At 60.1% G+C, this 14,375-nt stretch overlaps 1 protein-coding gene across 1 annotated transcript; it reads right to left on the reverse strand.

Annotated features, from left to right (window-relative positions):
- Window positions 1–234: 234 nt before the first annotated feature.
- LOC142435764 (cytosolic phospholipase A2 beta-like) lies at window positions 235–14,001 on the reverse strand. The gene is made up of 22 exons (XM_075539912.1): window positions 13,910–14,001; window positions 13,718–13,825; window positions 13,146–13,202; window positions 12,212–12,327; window positions 11,970–12,046; window positions 11,600–11,705; window positions 9,142–9,180; window positions 8,599–8,735; window positions 8,449–8,507; window positions 7,644–7,686; window positions 7,017–7,071; window positions 6,602–6,732; window positions 6,413–6,496; window positions 6,150–6,187; window positions 5,359–5,494; window positions 4,475–4,611; window positions 3,968–4,190; window positions 3,727–3,844; window positions 3,340–3,432; window positions 2,273–2,439; window positions 554–740; window positions 235–437 (listed from the first exon to the last, which is right to left on the reverse strand). The coding sequence occupies exons 1-22, from the start codon at window positions 13,999–14,001 to the stop codon at window positions 235–237; spliced, it is 2,406 nt and encodes an 801-aa protein (XP_075396027.1).
- Window positions 14,002–14,375: the final 374 nt, after the last annotated feature.

The following is a 14,375-nucleotide window of genomic DNA, read 5'->3' on the forward strand; positions in this document are numbered from 1 at the left end:
GTGGCAAGCCCGCAGTCACAGCTTCGGTTCACAGTGCAGATGGCCCTCTGAGGTGCTGGCAGCTCCTGCCCCGTCTGGGGTACCAGGGCATACACCCAAGGCTAGGAAGGGTGCCGCAGGGGCCAACCAGGCCCTCCGAGGCCCCAGAACACTGGTGGATGGCTCTCTGAGTCTGAGGCATGGCGGGGCAGAGCTGCAGCGCTGTCCCTCCATGGCATCACTTGGGGCGGGCTGTCAGCGCTGCCTCCTCCTCCGCACGGCCTCGCGCAGGGCAGCCATCAGCGGCTCCTGGTTGTTGCAGATGTTGCAGTGGGCCAGGCCCAGAAGCTTGTCCAAGTCCTCCTGGCTATAGGTCACTTTCGAGTAGTGGTAGGGGGAGTCAGACGGAGACAGGTTCACCCGGCCGGCCTCCTGCTCCTCGGGCGTCCTAGGGACCCCTGTGCAGAGAGAACACATCGTGGGCATGGAGGGGCAGGGTGCTGGGGTGGAGGGCGGGTCTGCTGGGTCGGGGAGGCTGGGACACCAGGAAGGGGGTGGCGGCAAGCTGGCTCACCAGGGGCCGAGTGGTCCCGGAAGGAGTCGTTGACCAGGGGGAAGTGCAGAATGATTGGGGCCTCAGGCCGGCCGGGGTCGGAGAACTTGTGGCACTCCCGAGGCTGGCGCTCCTCCTCGGGGCTGGGAGAGATGGGCGGGAACGGGATGCCCTGCTCTTCGCACATGCGGCCCACCAGCTGCAGCTGCTGCAGGGGCACAGAGGGCAGAAGAGGGCTAGCCTCGGGCTCCCTTGGTCCTGGACACTGACGTCACACAGGACCAAGCATCAGTCGGAGGGGACAGCCGTGCCGCAGCCCCTCAGAGCTCCACCAAACGGACTGTAGCCATCGCTGAGGCCAGCCATGAAGGGCACACACCTCTCACTAAATTAACACAGAAACTAAACGCTGGGGTGTCGACGGTCTGCAACCAGCTGGGGTGCAGGTGCAGCCAACCAGATTCACCATCACATCATCTCCCCATTGCGGAGAATGCCCCCTGAAGGAGCGTGAATGAAACCCCAGTTCTTTTCACAGGGAGCGCTGGTGGTGAAGCAGTTATGTGCTGGACGAGGTTCTGCAGGGTCAGCACTGGGAAACCACCCGCTGCTCCATGGATAGAGGGCCGAGCACCACGTTCCTGAACTTGTGCCTCCACGTTGGTAGCCACAGACTCTCCCTTAACAGCCATGCTGCCTTCAAGTGAGCACATGGCTGGTCTGATCTCCCTACAGAGGCAGACATCCTCTGGCTCTCTCTTCCTGCTGTCGCCCAGCCCCCCTCTCAGCTTCCCCCAATGCAGCTGTTAGGTTTCCTCACTTGTGAGCTCAGGACGTTACTGTTGATCCCACCCACCTTGTGGCGTATGTAACTACTGAATATGCATGTCTTAAGGCTACCTGTAACTACCCCAAGATAATACAGATGCTCTCTCTTCCCCCACTTCCACGTGGTCCATCAAGAGGAGCTGAGGTGAGCATGCTATCATAAAACGTGCCTGACTCCTTTATTGTACTCTCGCTCCCCTATCTCTCCTAGCCTCTATGACTTTACTAGACCTTTACTATTTTATCGCCATACAATTGTGTCTACTGACCCATTGGTTGTTAGAGGCTGGTTTCCTGTGACAAACTGCTCCGTGGGCATTTTTACTCCCGTAAGCAGTTCGATCTCGGAAACACACCAAGGGGGACCCGGTGAGTCAGCATGGACTCCATGGTGGGGATCCTGGTTTGGTTGTTTTGACATGGTGTGGTGGTTAGATATTATGTCCACTTGGACCTGCGTGAAAGTGCAGGGGTGGAGTCCCACCTGTCACTCAGGTGGAAGCCTGGTGATCCCTCCTTGGAAGGAAGGAGAGATGCTATGAGCCTCTTCCTCCTCGCTGGGATTCTGTCTCCAGGGACGGCCCCATGGGGCCACCAGCCTGGAGAGCCGCCGACTCGGCCGTGTTCACGCCAGCCTGGACATTATCTGCCTGCAGCTACACAGAGGCTGAGGAAGGTTCTGACTAGCATGGTCTTGCATCGCACTGGGCTGGGATGCCTTGCTGATCTAAAATGATTTCTTGATCTAAAGCTCTTTCTTTTTACACAGAGGAGTGTTGCTGCTTTTGTTTCTCTGGACAGCTCAGCCCATAGCATGTGGGTCCCTGTCTCGTAGGGTTGGGAGGAAGCAAGCAAGGCACACACTGTGAAGCCGCCCTAGCATCCTCGGGTGCCACTCATCATCTCCCCCACCAGAAAGGCGGCATTTAAATTGTAGTCCAGCGACAGGATGAGGTCCATGTCCCGGGTGGGCTGCAGGAGGGGCGGGCAGCTGGTGTTGATAAAGTAGCCCACGTCCAGCAGGCACAGGCGGGGCTCCCCAGGGGTAAGCTGGTTAGGGTGTCCATCCAGTTTGGTGTCTGGAGAGGTGGGCAGGGTGGGAGGGCAGCCTTGAGCACGGGTGCTGAGGACACCACGCTTGCTCCCCTGGTCAGTGGCAGTCACTGGCTGCTCCTGGAAAAAGACTCCGCCCTCAGGCCCCACCCACCTGGCCCCAGCCCTGAAGCAACCTCCAGCCCCAGCTGAAGGAGAAGGCAGGAAACTCTACTTCTCACATCCCATGGGGCCACACATGGAAGGCCTCGAGCCAAGGGGTGGGGTGAGGGGCCCAGGAGGGGCCTGGAGCCAAGGCCCACAGCTCTGGGAAGACATCAGGGGGCTGGACCCCGGTGGGAGAAGCTACCTTTCCAGGAGGAGAAGTGAGGATGCTGGAAATAGTCTTTGTGGAACTGGAGACCACGCAGAAAGTTGTGGGTGGCTTGGGCAAGCGGGCGACACGTCAGGAGGCCAGAGAACAACTCCCTGATCCTCCCAGCCAGGCTGGGTGGCACTTCCATCTTCAGCACTGGGACCTGCTCCTTGTCTGCACAGCCAGGGAGTGGGGCGTGGGTGCTAGCCCAGTCTGAGGGCAGTGACCCCGGAGAGGGAAAGAGCTGAGACCAGTGCCCCCACCACCACACACACAGAGCTGGGAGTCACATGCCCACCTCCAGCACCAGCCCCGGAGCCTGGGCACCTACCCAAGCTGGTCAGGGTCTGAGCCCAGCGATCCCAGAACGGACTGGGCTCCGAGGACCAGTATTAGCTGTCTTGGAGGCTGGCTGCATATATGTTGGTCCAGATACCTGGGAGCGCAGACACAAGGGGACGAGAGCCCCCATTCCTGTCACAGCCTGACCCTTCCCTGCTGCCCGCCTCAGTGATGGGGCTCCCCCAGAAACATCCTCCCCTCCCCCATTCTCTCTCCAAGACCCCCTCACCTTCCAGGAAGCAGATGCGGGACTCAGGCATCCTCTTCATCAGCCGCCCCATGAAGAACTTGGAGCCGAAGAGCTCGGAGGGGATGAAGGCACCTTACTTGGAGAAACCGAGCTCGTAGGGGGAGAAATCACACCACTCTGCGGTGGGAAGGGACCGCTGTTGGCCACCACCCTCCTGCCCACCCGAACCCACGCAGGGCAGCCACAAAGGACGGGGCGACTCCCCTCCAGTCCAAGTGACTCTGGGGTCATGGGTGTCTGGATTCACTCGGGTCCCGGACCAGAGTGTAAGGAGAAGGGCATGAAAAACTGCCTCCCCACACCATCCCAACCACCCCTTCCCCGACCCCTGGCCGCCCGGGGCCTCAACCAGCTGCCTCGACCTGCCTCCAAATTCGAAGGCGGACAGGCCGTGCCCCTTAGTGTTGAGGGCATAGTACATGGGGAGAGGTTTCTGGCCGTGCCTCAGAGCCTGTCGCTGCTCCGAGAGCTTGTGGTCATCAGGCTGTAGGGAGATACCTCCGTGTAAACCCATTGCTGCCTGTTCTCTGGAGATCTCCCCTCGCCCTGCTACCCAGCAGGGCTGCCTCCAGGTCCAGGCCCTTCCCCGTGGGCCGCCCTTCTGTACCCAATCATGTCGCATGGCCTCATTGATGAGGGCCCAGAGGTTGGTGAAGCAGGCCGGGTGTCCCAGGCGAGCGCGCTCCTCCAGCTCCTGGTCGTACCATTGCAGCTGGCTGGGAGCCAACATGCCCAGCTTGTTCTTGGTCACCTGCGTCTTCAGCAGTACGGTGGCGCCCCCCAGGTCCTTCTGCAACCACTCTGGAACCTTGTAGAGGTTTTCTAAGGTCCTAGGCAAAGCCAGAGGTCGGGGGCAGACAGGTACCTCTAAGAGTCCCCGAGACCTCACACCCCTTCGGACCTTCTCTCCCAGGGCAGCAGCCCGCAGGTGCCTTCCAGCTCCATGGAGACAGCCGAAGCCCATGGGGCGCCTTGGGCATATCGCACCTGCCACCTGCCTCCTCGCAGACCTTCCAATCTAGTCATGGAGGCCAAGGGGGCACTGGAGAAGCCTTACCACAGGCACCCCTGCCTCTGCCCACTCACCCCCAGATCCCACACTCAGCCTGCTCACCAAGTGGAGCCCGAGGGCCCTGTGATGTAGAAGACGCAGTCCAAGAGGCCCAGCTCCCTGAGGCCGGTCAGCTGCCCATACAGGGAAGTCATTGCCCGGACCCCTCCACCAGTAGCCATGATTGCCACCACTGGGACCTGGAAGGGCAGAGTACAGCTGGGCTCAAGGGAGGCCCTGCGGGGACTTCCAGTTGGTGGAGGGGAGGTCAGGGTGCGCCGGGCAGTAAAAACCACAGGAGGAGAACACAGCAAGTCAAGTGGCCACTCAGTCCCCTGCCCCTGGCCCCACCACCAAGTTAGCGTAGGTCAGAGTCTGGTGGGGACCCATGGAGCGGGTCTGAGTCAGAGCAGCTGAGGAGAGTCATGTCAGGATAACCTCCTTCAGCAGGGTGGGTCCTTTCGGGTTTTGAAAACTCCAGGGAGCGTACAGGCCACAGGCCTTATCTCCCCATCCCCAGCCTGGGGAGTACAGCGGTCACTTCTTAAAAGACGCAGGCTCACCTCAAAACCCCCAAATCAGTGCCCCTCTCCCTTTGCAAGGAGCTCATTTCCTTAGGAGCCAGCCCAACCAGAAGAGAGGCCTGGCCAGATGTCCACCGAGTTGTCTGAGAGGCCCAGTCTTAAAAGCAGCTCCAGGACAAGGGCCAACGCCCAGAGAAGGGTAGCTACCCCTGGTGGGGCCCGTGGTTCTGACACTGCTCAGCCGCATCGGGCCCAAGATAACATCAAGAAAGCTCCGGGAAGTACAAGGGGGGTAGGTGGGCAGACGAGAGGCAAACACAAGTCCGCCTTACAACCAACCCTGGTCGGGCAATGGAAGTGTGGAGGCCCACTCAGCTCAACCCTCGGCCTGAGACCCCCACACTCCTGCCCAGCCCGACAGACCTCGTCCTCCTGCAGGTCTCCCTCCATCTGCAGGGCCTGCTGCAGGGCCTTGGCCACCACCTGCTTCCTCCTGCTCAGGAAGGCCTGCTCCTCAGCACACAGCTCAAAGCCCAGGCGCACGGCCAGCTCCCCTGGTCTGGGGGTGGGGTGGGGGGATGGACGGACAGTGAGGCAGTGCTCATCCTCATCAGAAAAGAGGACACTGGGCCCATCTCCCTGCAAGATCCACGTCCATCTCTTCTCTCCCTTCAGGCTGTGTGCTGAAGCTTTGAGAGTGAGGGGGGGATGGTGGGCCCAGAGACACACCAACACGCCCGGCATGACAGCAAGGCCAGCCGGCAGATGAGGGTGTCCCTCTGGCCAAAACGGCCCTGAGTCTCAGCTTCTCCCTCCCCTGCAACGCTGGACCAGGGCTACACTGGGGAGGGGGCACGGAGGCTGAGAAGGAACAAAGGTCTTTAAGTTGGGGCTGCTTATGCTCCTAGACACCGAGGGCCAGCAAAAGTTCTTGAAGGCCCAGCTACGTTGCTTCCATCCAAAAGGTTGCTTCCTTCTGGTCTTTGTGCTCCTCAAACCAGGCGTGTTACTCTCCTCAGCCCCCACCTCTCTCCCACCCAGTGAGGCCACACGCAGACTACAAGGCTGAGGAAGGACCCTCTCTGCTCTGAGCACCTTCCCAAGACTGGGAGCTCCCTGCTGCAGCCACCCGCTTGCTTCCGGTCCTCCAGGCCACCCAGCTGCAAGTAGCGCCCTCCCTCCACCGGCTGCTCTCCCCCAGCCCAGCCTCTCACATGTCTTCTTTTCTCAGCTCCACCTTCATCAGAGGCTCCTGCAAACCAGCAAAACACCACTCAGAAAGGCTGGCACCTCCACACCAACTCCGGCCCTGGGATGTCCCAGCCATCTCCACAGGGATGCACCCCCACAGGCCAGCCCAGGGGCTTGGCCCAAAAGAAAAGGGAGAGAAGGAGTCACCCCCTGCCCCCACCCCCGCACTGGCCTGAGGCCCTGTCCCACCCCCACATCAAGGTCTCTTCCTCTGAGTGAAGAGTACCTGGGACGTAGGGAAGACCAGCCTCACGAGCTGGTCTGATGGCAGGGCCCTGAGTGGCACCTTCAGTTGCTCCTGGGGGGCGTTCTGCAAGGGGACAAAAACTGTACACTTACCCGAGTCTCAGAGCAGGGGTACCACCCGGCCCTGTGGGCCTGAAGTCCAGGGGGTCAGTGGGGGGGGGCACCCTACCTGCAGGTGGATACTCAGCTCCTGCTCCCAGCAGGTGGGGAAGTGGAAACGGAAGGAGTCGCTGCCTACGGTGGCCTCCTGAGATCCCTCGTAGGACCTGGGGACCACAAGCTGAACTTTTCCCTTTGACTCTGGAGAAAGGAACCGAGGTAGGGGTGGGAGGGGTTTCCCTGCCCGTGAGGTATCTCCCGCCCCTGTGGCTGGCAGAGGCTGGGAGGAGTTACCCCCAGCCCAGCCCCCTCGGAGCAGGGTCATGGGAAAAGACCAGGTCCTGGTAAGCCCGGGCAGTTTCACCCCCAGCCCCTAGCCTTCGGAGGCTACAGGTGGCTGGCAGCTTCTTCCAGGATGGGCAGCTGAGGAAGGGGGAAGACATAGGCTGAGGGCCAGGGCTGTCCTGGTGACCTGGGAGACTCACCCTTCTGGTCCCCAGCCTCCTCCAGCCGCACATGCAAGCGGGAAAGCTCACGGGCCTGTGTTGGGAAGAGAATATTCATATGCCGCCCCTCCCACGCAAGGATACCTCACCACTACCCTTTCCCCTGCAGCCTGCGGTTCCTGCTCCTCAGTCCCATGTCCTCTGGAAATCATAGCTCCTCCCACTTTGCTCTTTCCTGGTCCAGACAGACTTGCAGCCAGGAGGGCAGGTGAGCAGATGGCGTGAGGGAGGGTGTGTCACTCACCACTACAATCCCAAAGCACTACTATGATCCCAAATCACTACTATGATCCCAAATCACTACTATGATCCCAAAGCACTACTATGATCACAAAGCACTACTATGATCCCAAATCACTACTATGATCCCAAAGCACTACTATGATCACAAAGCACTACTATGACCCCAAAGCACTACTATGATCCCAAATCACTACTATGATCCCAACACTACTATGATCACACAGCACTACTATGATCACAAAGCACTACCATGATCCCGAATTAGTACCATGATCCTAAGTCACCATTACCTTCCCAAATCACCACTATGATCCCGAAACACTACTATGATCCTGAATCAATCACTACAATGATCTGACTCACCACTAGGACACCGTTGCTGGTGAGCTGCTCCGCAAAGTCTGTCCTGGGAAAAGCCATGAGCGGGGGTCAGGTTCTTGCCCCCAAGGAAGCCTAGGCAGTCCTTCCAACCACAGAGGGTCCCCGGGGAAGGACACCAGCCCTGAGCGCACGAGGCTCTCTCCTTCCAGAAGGGAGAGATTTGACCCAGAGCCCCTCTCCCTACCTCGCAACCCCCAACTCCCCTGACCCCCGCAACCCCCAACTCACACACTCTGCAGGCGGAATTCAACGTCGAACCGCTCCCCACCCTGAAAAAGCAAGTTATAAAGGTAAGACGTGTGCATGTATGTGGGCATGCATGTGAGTGGTTGTGTGCACATGTGAGTGTGTGTGCATGTGTATCCACATGGCTGTGCATGTGTGAGTGTGACAGTGGTTGAGTGCGTGTGCTTGCGTGTGAGTGTACCTGTGTATGTGTGTGAGGCTGCGTGTGGGTGTGAATGTGAGTGTGTGTGTCAGTGTGGGTATGTGCAGATTCCAACCCAGACGCCAGCCAGGGGTGCCAATGCGGGGAGGGCTGCTGTCCATAATGTGGCCCCGAGGAGGGGGCCGCTCCTCGGGAAGCAGGTCCTGGTTGACACTCGGGCACCAGGTAAACCTGACCTCATGGTCTGTAAACAAGTTCTTTGAAGAGGGGCATTTAAGCAGCATCCCGTTGGTGGTACCGAGGGTGGCCGCCCATGTGGATTCTTGCCTGCGGGCTCAGCAAGAAGCTCTGGAGCCAGAACTCCCCAGGCAGCAGAGTGCCACGTCAAACAGCACTGACAGCACGGGGTCGTCGCTGGTCAGCAGGTCCTGGTCAAAGACTTTCAGCTCCACCATGTTCTGGAAGGGGAGCAGCGGGACAGGGCCATGGGGTGGGGGTGGGGTGGGGGTGGCGCTGGGGGTACGCAGGGCTGGGCTGAGGCAGGCCCACCTTGATCTGGCTGTGCACCCGGAAGTGGAAGCTCTGGTTCCAGACAGGGTTTCTGCAGTTGTTGACCGTGCGTGTCTGGAGCCGGTGGTTGCAGGCCGTGGGCAGCCACAGGGTCACATAGAAGTCAGGGTGGGTCACTTGGAGGAGAAGAAATGAGGGCCAATTCTCCCCCAAGCCAGCCACGCAGAGTCTACCACCAGAGGGATCCCTGGGGACGCACCGAACCCCACCCTCCATCACCAGCCCTTGCCCGTCCCTCTTTGCAGCCCCTCCTCCCAGGACCTCGCAGGCCCAGCCCTCCTGCCACCTCCCACCGTCCCTGCCCTGCTCCAATTGCAACCTCAGTTCCCTTCTCCTCTCTCAGTCAACTCACCCACGTCCCTGGCAGGCAGGCTGTGGGCCTGCAGCACACGAATGGTGAGCAGGCAGGTCCCGGGCAACTTGGCCTGCAGAGCAGCAGGGAGGGGACAAGCTTGCTGTGGGATGACATGACCAAAGGCCGCAGGCGATGGAAGGGAGTTTGGGGCACCTGTGAGGGCTCACCCTGCACCAACAGGGCCAAGGCCACCCAGAACCCCGAGTCTAGAAGAGACAGGGCACGTCCATAGGAACTTACACAATGCCCATGACAGGTCTGTCCCAAGGGCTATCCATACATTAACTCAGCCGACTACTACGCTGCCTCACGAGGAGGCGGAGGCATGGAGAGGTGACCCAGCAACTGGCCGGAGACCCAGAGGCAGGATCGCTGTGCTCTCCGCTTCCCTCTCCTGGAACCAGCAGGCTCCCATCTTGCCAGCTGTCTCCCCCAGCCCATGCCCTCGCTTACAAAGCTCTGGGTGGGCATACAGAAGTGCATGGAGGGAGCGGCCTGCTAGGACTAAGCTCCTGTTTGCTCACTCGCTCCTCCCTGTGCATCCCACCCCTGGTCAGGGGGCAGTTCTGGAAGCCACCTCTGTGCTGGGGCAGGTGGGAGGTTACCAGGCCAGGCAGCCCATGGGCGCCAAGCCCTGCGCCCTCCAGGTTCTCCGAGGGCAAAGAAACAAAGGACCCCAAGACTCCATCCCAAACCACCCCGGGCTCTGGGCTGAAGCCCTGCCAGGTGTGCTGGGGCCAGGGAGCGTGTGTCAGCACACCCTTTCACTGGCCTCCCAGCTGCCATTGGAAGTCCCAGCTGCATGCGCCCAGGGGTTCCTGGCAGAGGAAGAACCCGGGAAAGTCACCCATCTCATCAGTCTCAGGCCCCGACAGCCCAGGCAACTGACTCAGAGGGAGCAGGGGAGCAGCCAGCAGCCTCTCCCTGCCTAGAAGCTCTGTGGATCCCCAGCCCAGCCATGCCCCTACCCAAACCTGGCAAACATGCCCCCTACACCTGAAGACCACCGCGGCCACAGCCCTCCAGAGAAAGCATTAGCCAGGACTCAGGTGGGGAGTAAGAGTCAGAGTGGGCTCCAGTGCCACGCCAGTCTTACCAGAGCCATGAGGCTGGGGGTCCCAGGCGGGGCGAGCAAAGGCAGCAGTAACCACTGGGCCGAGGACTGTGGGGTTTTAAGCCAAAATCCAAGTATGTCCCAACTGGCCTCCCTTGCCCCTCCCACCTGCATCTTCAGCTCCGCCCAAGCCCCACACCCTGCCCAAGAAATGAGGCACCTCAGCCTATACTGGGGCTACTGACACCCTCCCATGGGCTCAAGGTCCCCCACCCCTGCTGGGTTCCTGGAAAACCCACTGCCCCCAGCAGACACCACCTGGGCCTGCCAGCCAGGTCCTGCTTCCAGGACAGCTCACCAACCACCCGTGTGAGCAGGACAGGAAGGCATGGCTTGGAGGGGCCACAGGTCTGGGCAGCCGCCAGAGGTAGGGCAAGGGCAGAGTCCCCACCAACAAGGCTTGTAGCAACATCCAGGTACCACTAGGACAGGAATGCCCAGTCTCCACTGAAGCAGACCAGGAGGAGGGGTGTATCCAGAGCCTATCATCACAGCAGGGGAGTGGCTGTTACTAAAAACAGCTCTTCAAAGCCAGGGCCTGGGCCACCTGGGTCCTCAGAGATGGCCAGGACTGGAGCTCCAGGTGGGAACCCAGGGGAAGGGGGCTCATCTCCCCTTTTGTGGGGGCAGCATGAGAAAGCCAGTTCCTTCTGCAGAGGAGCAGCCCAGGGGTGGGGTGGGGCAGTTTATGTCCCCTGGTCCCTGTGCTGGTTAGGAGACACAGGCTCGACCCCAGGTCACCAACCCCATCGCGAAGCAAACCAGAGTCCCAGTCAACGAGCCCTGGCAGAGAGTTAAAACAGGGTTGCCCTGCCAGCCAGACCGGAGTACAAGCTGTGGTCCCTGGACAGACAGGGAGCTAGCTCCTCTCTCTGACGTTTCCATCTGAACCCTCCCCGCCCTGCCGGAGACATAGAAAGCCACAAGGAGCAGGTACCACATGGAGCCTCCCCGGCTTTATTGAGCATGTCCTTCGAGCGAGCGAGCGGGCCCTTACAGAAACCCTCTCCAGGCCCAAGGGCAGCCAGAAAGGTAGGGACCATCATTATCTCCACTTCACAGCTTTACAGAGGAGGGAGGACGCCGCAGCTGGCCTCCACCCACGGGGCTGCTTCACCTGCGTGGCAGCTTTCTGGGAACCCTGACCTAGACACCTGCCTGGCACTTCCTGGTCCTCCTCCTATCACCCACGATAGTCTCCAGGGTCGGTCCCAATCCAAACGGTGTTCTGGGTCAGACAGACTGCAGGGTGTCTCTGTGGGGGCCCATCTGGGGAGGAGCCAGAGTGCCCCCTGAGCTGTGGGGGCGGGGCACGTTCCCTGGGGGCTCCACTAGTCCAGGCCTGAGGCCTTGGTGAGGGTGTCGAGCAGTTGGAAGTAACTGTACTTGAGGTCATACTCCATGTCGTACCAGAAGTTCACTGTGGGGAGAGCAAGCACAGGAGTGGGTGGCCCAGCTCTGACCCAGAGCCTCCCCAGCCCACCCGCTGGCCGAGGCCAGCAGCTCCTCACCAACAATGCAGCCCTGGGACTGCTGCACGTGGTGGAACCACAAGGACGGCAGGTAGAGCATCTCGCCGGCCTGCATGGTGCAGCGGAGGGCCTGGGCCCCACGGTACTGTGGGTACCGGGACAGATCTGGTGCCAGGGGATCCAGTGGAAGCCAGGGCACCAGGGGACGTAGCAGGACCGGGGAACTCGGCCTTTGGCCTTGCCAACGGTAAGGGCCAAAGGTCCCCCTCCACTCCGCCCTGGGAAGCCAGCCCCAGAAGGCGGGACCTTACGGAGGAAGGGGCCACCTTCCCAGGACTTTTGGGGCCCACTTGCTCCTCGGAGATGGATGAGCTCGCCCCTCCCTGAGGCCCAGGGCCAAGATGGACACCTTCTCCATGGCCTCTTCATCCACCACCTCAAAGGTGCCCACCTCAGTGAGTCGGTAGGTTGCTGGGGTGTACAGCTCTGATGCCAGAGAAAAAGGGGGAGCTCAGCAAAGAGTGCTCCCAGCCCCTCACACCTCCTCCCAGCCTCTCCTGTTGGCTGCCTGGCCCCAGGGACACAGGCAGGGAATCCTCGCTACCCTTCCTCTGGTTTGGGGCCCATGCGTAAGGCAGGCCCCAGCCCTACCATAGGGGATGAAGGGTCGGTCACTGGGCAGGTGTAACAGAAAATGTTTGTCTCCAGAGAGGACACAGTAGAGGTTTTCATAGTGGTCCTTGTGCACTGCCAACACAAAGAAGGTCCTGGGCAGATTTGGCGGAGCAGGGCACATGAGAGGCAGAACCTGCCCACCCAGAGCCTTGCGCCTCAAGACAGCCAGGGGTGTAAAAACGAGAAAGTCCTGCGAATAAAGATTTCAACCTTCCATCCAAAGTGTCCCCTGATGTCTCCTTTACGCCCAGTTCTAGTTCAACTTAGCCAGTAAAGGATCTCCATCCCTCTGCCATGAGCATGGTGCTCTTTTAAACTCCATCCGGGCTCAGACTGAAAACAGCCTCTTCAAAGAACAGCCAGGATCCTGGAGGACAATGAATTTATAAGGGGGGAGGGGGAATCCCATTATTTTCTACACAGTTTCTGAAGCCCCCTCATTTCCCTCAGGGAGAAGAACTCGGGAATGGAGGGTGAGAACGTTTGAATCAACTAGAGGGACTGAATCAATGTCACTGAGCTGTCAGCGTAGAAGCTTGGTGTTTGCTTTTGCTCTGTGTATTCTCAACGACATAGTCAAACCAGACTCCAGGAGATGCCCAGGGGGGGCTGGGGTGGAGGGCATTCCAGATCCCAGCCACCAGGGACTTGGCACACACCACACGCCCCATGCAGGTCATCTCTCCAAAGAGGTAAATATCCACGCATAGGGTTCTCCCAAGTTCACCTCCGGGGCCAACGTGCCCTCTGAGAGATGTCTAGTGCGTCCCCACACCAAAGTCATCCCACCCACCACGCTGCCACGCCACTCCTCCTCTGTTCGCAGAATTGTAGACCGACCCTCCAGGCCAGCCTCCCACCCTTGCCCCATCCTGGCTCCTCCCTGTCCCTGCATCCCAGAGACACCTACAGGACGTCACTGTGGCCGCCTCCCCCAGCCAGAAGTTCACCGCTTCTGGCATCATCCCTGCAGGACAGAGGAGGAGAGTTAGGAGCGGTTGTCCCCTGCAGGTCGGCTCTGGGATAACACCCAACAGGATGTGGGCGGGGGTGCTGCGTGCGAGCGAGGGGCATCCCAGGGAAAAGTGGCGAAGAGGCCATGGTTTGGAGGGCTTGGGGAGTGGGCCCAGCCCCCCACAGGCAAAAGTTAGAGCACTAATCCTTTGCAGTCGGTCAACAGTCAAGGCTTCCAGGGCGGCAGGGCCTGACCCTGGCCATGGGGTGGTGGGTGTGGGCCGAGACAATCAATGTCACTGAGCTGTCAGTGTAGAAGCTTGGTGTGTGCTTCTGCTGTGTATTCTCAACGACTGCCCTCTGCCCCAGTCGCCCCCTCTCACCCATACCTCGGAGGCCCAGGGCACGTGGGGCTCCAAGTCGGGCAGCAGCTGGGGCAGCTCGGTAAGCAGGTTAGAGCACTGCTTCTGCACGTAGAGCATGCCAGGGTGCCGGGCCCTGCCCTCCAGGACGTCCAACACACCTCACAGGGGCAGCAGGCGCTCGGCTGGCATCACGAAGTGGTCTCCGCGTACGGAATCAGCATAGCCATCTGGGGTCACCGCTACGCTCACCTCCATGGCGCCCACCGTGGCCCTAGGGGAAGGGACTCTAAGAGCATGCCCACATGCCACAAGACAGCTCGCCCATCACCCTAGCCCAGCCCAGGGCTGCACCCACCTCAGATAGGGGAGCGACCACTTCTGCAGGGCATTGCGCACGATGCAGGGCCTGCTGGGGCAGACCCAGCCCCGGTAGAAGTGCAGTGGCATCGGGGCCTCATCCAGGTAGGGCACGGTTGGAGGCACGCCAAGCTCTTAAGTGGGGTGGGAGGTAGATGTTGACATAAACAGCACCCAGCCACTTACGGATGAGATGCCCTCTCTGGCAGGCCACAGGGTATCACTGGGCAGTGCTCACTGGGGAGGGACCAAGAGACTCTGGACCACCAGAAATAGAAGGGGATTTTCAAGGAGGAGGCTGCCGCACGCCTACTCCAGGAGGGGCCACACAGCCCAAGAGCAGGTGAGCAACATACTCTGGTGTCAACTTGTGGAGGGGTGGAGTCTAAGCTGTCATTCAGGTTGTAGCTTGATGACCTCATTTGGAGGTGCCCACGGAAATCAATAGCTCCCTTCCTGTGAGA

Source organism: Tenrec ecaudatus (assembly GCF_050624435.1).
Source record: "Tenrec ecaudatus isolate mTenEca1 chromosome 1 unlocalized genomic scaffold, mTenEca1.hap1 SUPER_1_unloc_14, whole genome shotgun sequence".
NCBI classification, from domain to species: domain Eukaryota; kingdom Metazoa; phylum Chordata; class Mammalia; order Afrosoricida; family Tenrecidae; genus Tenrec; species Tenrec ecaudatus.